The sequence below is a fragment of the Rhagoletis pomonella genome, unplaced genomic scaffold (assembly GCF_013731165.1).
Source record: "Rhagoletis pomonella isolate Grant_MI unplaced genomic scaffold, Rhpom_1.0 Rhpom_scaffold_00004, whole genome shotgun sequence".
NCBI classification, from domain to species: Eukaryota; Metazoa; Arthropoda; class Insecta; order Diptera; family Tephritidae; genus Rhagoletis; species Rhagoletis pomonella.
Genome location: NW_023458558.1, coordinates 9,069,333 through 9,073,795, shown reverse-complemented (window position 1 = coordinate 9,073,795; position 4,463 = coordinate 9,069,333). Strand labels below are relative to the sequence as shown.

The 4,463-nt window shown below is 38.9% G+C and overlaps 3 protein-coding genes across 6 annotated transcripts; 1 reads left to right on the top strand and 2 right to left on the bottom strand.

Annotated features, from left to right (window-relative positions):
- Nucleotides 1-1,166, bottom strand: LOC118736953 (coiled-coil domain-containing protein 124). Its single transcript, XM_036467127.1, has 3 exons — nucleotides 818-1,166; nucleotides 505-752; nucleotides 1-431 (listed from the first exon to the last, which is right to left on the bottom strand). Exons 1-3 carry the CDS (start codon nucleotides 1,025-1,027, stop codon nucleotides 245-247), a joined length of 645 nt encoding a protein of 214 aa, XP_036323020.1. The 5' UTR covers nucleotides 1,028-1,166; the 3' UTR covers nucleotides 1-244.
- A 72-nt stretch (nucleotides 1,167-1,238) lies between these two features.
- On the top strand, nucleotides 1,239-2,491 carry LOC118736950 (pre-mRNA-splicing factor 18). Its single transcript, XM_036467121.1, has one exon. It carries the CDS (start codon nucleotides 1,326-1,328, stop codon nucleotides 2,346-2,348), a length of 1,023 nt encoding a protein of 340 aa, XP_036323014.1. The 5' UTR covers nucleotides 1,239-1,325; the 3' UTR covers nucleotides 2,349-2,491.
- LOC118736952 (pyrroline-5-carboxylate reductase 3) lies at nucleotides 2,346-3,959 on the bottom strand. Of its 4 annotated transcripts, none has more exons than XM_036467122.1 (5): nucleotides 3,818-3,959; nucleotides 3,206-3,584; nucleotides 2,784-3,152; nucleotides 2,654-2,715; nucleotides 2,346-2,595 (listed from the first exon to the last, which is right to left on the bottom strand). In XM_036467122.1, exons 2-5 carry the CDS (start codon nucleotides 3,545-3,547, stop codon nucleotides 2,532-2,534), a joined length of 837 nt encoding a protein of 278 aa, XP_036323015.1. In that variant the 5' UTR covers nucleotides 3,548-3,584; nucleotides 3,818-3,959; the 3' UTR covers nucleotides 2,346-2,531. The 4 variants fall into 4 exon arrangements, with proteins under 4 accessions (XP_036323015.1, XP_036323018.1, XP_036323017.1 ...); XM_036467125.1 differs by having other exon boundaries at nucleotides 3,833-3,934; XM_036467124.1 differs by lacking the exon at nucleotides 3,818-3,959 and adding an exon at nucleotides 3,705-3,773.
- Between the last annotated feature and the right edge of the window lie 504 nt (nucleotides 3,960-4,463).

Genomic DNA, 4,463 nt, shown 5'->3' with positions numbered 1-4,463 from the left:
AAATGCATACCTTTTATCTTTGTTTCAACCATAATATGTGTATCATTAAATATTTCAACTAAATAATAAAAGATTTATAATAAACTGTATATACGAATATGTATGCGCACTATATGGAATATGTGCAAGCAATTAAAATTATAAGAACAGCACTTGGGATTGCCGCGAGCACTCGATTATGTTCCAAACTCAGATCCAGTAAATCAGTCGGTTGATCACAATACCAATGGCGAATGGAAACATATCAGCGTGCTTGGTTGAATGGATTTTCTGGTGATTTATTCCATTCTTTCATTAGTATTTGCTTCCATTGTGTCATCCTTAGCGATGGGTTCTCCGCTTTAATACGCGGGAGATTAGCTGCTTCAAATGCTCGATAAGCTGCACGCATTCGCTTCTCAGGATGCTTGTCTTCCTCATCGTCTTTTACACTGCCATGCATGAAAACACCACAGATAATCAGCTATACAAGACCAATTACATGAATGTATATGTGAATATTACCTTAAAGCTGCCAAAGCTTGATCGACATTTGTCGCTATCTCTACGTCCGCCATAGATCGATTGAAGTTTTCTTCGATGACTGGCTCTGGTAATACTATGCGTGCTCCCGTCTGTGGCTTAGCTGCGTTTATGGCTTCGATAACACGTTGTTTCTTTTCCATCTCTTCCAAGATTTGTTGACGATGAATCTTTGCCAGTGGCTGTTTACCTTGTGTCTTAATTGAAGACATTTCTTGATCAAGTAGCGCCTGTTAAAAAAATGTGCCTTTATATATTTGTTCATAGTCAACGTAAACTGTGGACTGACACCTACCTTTGCTTCCGCCTTTCGTCGCAAAGCTTCAGCACGCTTCTTTTCCTCCTCCTCGCGACGTTGTTGCTTCTTAGCAAGACTTCGATCATTGTCCTGCCAGAGTCGATCCTCAGCCTCCTTCACTGCCCGTTCGTTATTGGCTTGTTTCACAGCCTGCTTGCGTTCGCGGGCCTCCACTGCCTTCGAATTAGTTCCCATTTTCTTTGGCATTTTTGATATATTTTTGAGATTTTTGTTTGTTTTCTTTTGTCTAATCGCGTTTAATTAACTTTCTGGCACACCGTAATCCGTAAATTCGCATAATTTTACAAATTTTGACATTTCCAAATTTATTACACAGGGTTGCCTCATTCTGACGGCAAAATAAATGTTTGAGTCGTGTGTCAACACTGTGAAAACAGCTGATCGGAATGTCACTTAAAAGGAAAATCATAAATAAAATTTTAATAAAGAATGTACGTAAATAAATAAAATCGTACAGGAAAAAAGTAAAGAAAGTATTTACAAAATGGATATAATTAAAGCTGAAATTGCAAGGAAACGCAAATTGCTTGAGGAAAAGCAACTTGTCGATGACAAGAAAAAATATTTTAGACGGGGCGAACTCATTGCTAAGAATACTGAAGAGATCCTACAAAAGGTTGGCTATAAGAAACAAGAAAGCCGTGAGGAAGACCAAGCACCAGAAGGGCACTACAGCTATGACTCGGAAGGACAAAATGTTCTTCCTCGCTCCGAAGTTATAAGACGCTTGCGCGAACGTGGCGAGCCAATTCTGATATTTGGTGAGACCGAAGCGGATGCTTTCCATCGTTTGCGGCAGTGCGAAATCTCACAACCTGAGTCGAACCGTGGATTCCGCAATGATTTCCAAGAAGCCATGGAGCAAGTAGATCAAGCATATTTACAGGAAATGTTTGCCAATGCACCAACAGCCAAAGAGGAACAAAAATCGGATTTGGCCGAACTGGATGAAACAATAACGTGGGATAGCATTAAAGCGAGTGCTGTCAAAATGGGCCGTGGTAACAAAGAATATGACATGGATGTTATTATAACTTTGTTAACTTTTTTGCTTAAAATGTGGAATGACCAAATCGCCACTTATTCCAAACAAGAGAAAATGTCCACCAAAACAAAAATGGCTCGCGTCATTTTCACCCAGACTCGCGAGTATGTCAAACCTTTATTCCGTAAACTAAAGCATCACACTTTGCCAGAGGATATATTGGATAGTTTACGTGATATTTGTAAACGTCTGCTCAATCGCGACTATATCACTGCCAGTGATGCTTATCTGGAGATGGCTATAGGAAATGCGCCATGGCCGATTGGTGTGACAATGGTGGGTATACACGCACGTACAGGTCGTGAAAAGATTTTCTCAAAGAATGTTGCGCACGTGATGAACGATGAAACTCAACGGAAATACATCCAGGGGCTGAAGCGGCTGATGACCAAATGCCAAGAATATTTTCCAACTGATCCCTCAAAATGTGTGGAGTACGTAAGCAAAAAGGATCGCATATAATCAGCTTTGCAAATGCGAACACGAATCTTTTTATTTAATTATTTAGCTAATAAGTATGATTAGACGTAAATTATGAAAAATTGCCTTTACTGAATAAAGGTATGAATGTTCGAGAGTTTTTTCCATGGTAAAATTGTCACAAATGCTTTATTTTACTGGATGGGAATGAGTGTAGCCGCACGTTTATTTCTTGCCAAGCTCAGCTGCACGTTGACTGGATTTTTCTACTGCATTGATTAGCGTTGCACTAGAGAAAAAAGTACATGAAACTTTATAAGTTTGAACAAGGGGAAGTATTCTGTTACCGCAAGTTGCCCTTTTCCAGTTCATGCACACCTACAATAGTTGCACCGCCAGGAGAACAAACCTATTTTTGAAAAATATGTGCAAAGCAAAAATAAAATGTGCTATTTCATTATAAAGTGAACAAGGTACCTCATCTCGTAACACCGCTGGATGTTTACCAGTCAGCATTACCATTTTAGCAGATCCCAGCAGCATTTGTGCCGCAAATTGCAGCGCCATTTGTCTTGGCACCCCCTGCTTAACACCACCATCAGCCAATGCCTCAATTATAGTATACACAAATGCTGGCCCGCAACCAGCTACGCCTGTAACAGAATCTATCATAGCTTCCGGCACTTGCTGGGCGATGCCCAGGGAGTTTAACATCATGTGTAGTTTCTCCAAATCCTGTTGCTTTACATAGGAACCAGGTGTGTACACAGTAATGCCCTCGCCAATTTGCATGGGTGTGTTGGGCATAGTGCGTATCATTTTTAGGCCATTAATAAAGGAAAATTTCTGTAAATATTAACGAATAATAAATCTTTTGACAACTTTTGAACTCATGTTACCTCTTCCAATGTCTTGAGATTAACCCCAGCCAGCACCGACACAAAAAGTTTATCTTTGTCTTTTAATGTGGGGGAATGTAGACTACATAATTGAGCAGCCATCGGTGTTAGAATATGTGGCTTTACGCATATGAAAATAATATCCGCCTTGTCTAGCACTTCGTAGTTATCGTCCGTGGTGGCAATGCCTATTTCTCGCCAACGTGCCAGGTTCTCGATGTTCGGACCCGACACAATCACTTGAGAGGTTTTTACAAACTCCCTGTTTATAAGCCCGGAACCAATAGCAAAGGCCATATTGCCACCGCCAATGAAACCTATTTTCTCGTCCAATTTTGCCATTTTGGTAGTTATTAGGTGATGAGCTGCGCTAAGTCGTCTGGAAATGATGAGATACGTACACAGTTAATATGGTGATATTGAAATTGAATTGATTAAAACTAAGTGGTGCAAACTTTGTATGCCTTTTTTGTGTATTAGTACTTGTTTGCAAATTTACTTTACTTATCATATTCGCACTTGCGCTATGCCCCAGACACTGTGAATTGCAAAGCATTATTGCATGTGCACGATTTGTTGTTATTTACAACTCCCTGCATTACTTGCACTTACGTTTTATTTATATGCCTTTATTTTATCAGTAGCGGTACTTGTTATCAATTCGCGATGCTGCGTGTAATCAGTTGCTATCTACCTTCTGCTGCCGGCTGAAATTTGTTGTGTTGCGTAATAGCGCAACGCTGCCAGATAGCAGATTTCACAGTTCGATTGAAAATTAATAAAAAAAAACATGTTTTGGTAAAAAAAAAACATCGTCATCTTCATAAACTTGACTCTAAAATAAAACAACATAAATTAATTATCAATTATTTTTATATTTGTGTATGTATGTAAATTAGAAATAAAAAATACTTAGTATTTTAATACATAACAAAGAACGTAGATAACGCTAATAAAAAACTAATGGCTATAAAACTGCGTACTCAAAATACAAATTAATTTGAAGAATTAAATATTCAAAACCTGCACATTGCAAAAATGTTAGGAAACGCACCATCAAACAAATTTTTTTTTTCGAATAACGAATAAAAAGAATCATCAAGTGCACCCTGCGAATTTGCAACGCTATGCAAGTGTTTCCTTCCGAACCCAAGTCAAAAACCTGTGTTCTCGTCGTACAAAGATCACACTCTATAACCCTGCAGAAAATTTGACTAGTACTACCAGCGCAATACCAGAGGGAAAATGATTGAATCAG

Excerpts from the sequence above, each read along its gene's own strand:
- LOC118736953 (XM_036467127.1), bottom strand. The coding sequence starts at position 1,027 with ATGCCAAAGAAAATGGGAACTAATTCGAAGGCAGTGGAGGCCCGCGAA. Across the intron at positions 753-817 it reads GACGAAAGGCGGAAGCAAAG|GCGCTACTTGATCAAGAAAT; the intron begins GTAGGTGTCAGT and ends TTTTTTTAACAG. Across the intron at positions 432-504 it reads CAAGCTTTGGCAGCTTTAAG|TGTAAAAGACGATGAGGAAG; the intron begins GTAATATTCACA and ends CATGCATGGCAG.
- LOC118736950 (XM_036467121.1), top strand. The coding sequence starts at position 1,326 with ATGGATATAATTAAAGCTGAAATTGCAAGGAAACGCAAATTGCTTGAG.
- LOC118736952 (XM_036467122.1), bottom strand. The coding sequence starts at position 3,547 with ATGGCAAAATTGGACGAGAAAATAGGTTTCATTGGCGGTGGCAATATG. Across the intron at positions 3,153-3,205 it reads ATCTCAAGACATTGGAAGAG|AAATTTTCCTTTATTAATGG; the intron begins GTAACATGAGTT and ends TAATATTTACAG. Across the intron at positions 2,716-2,783 it reads CAGCGGTGTTACGAGATGAG|GTTTGTTCTCCTGGCGGTGC; the intron begins GTACCTTGTTCA and ends TTTCAAAAATAG.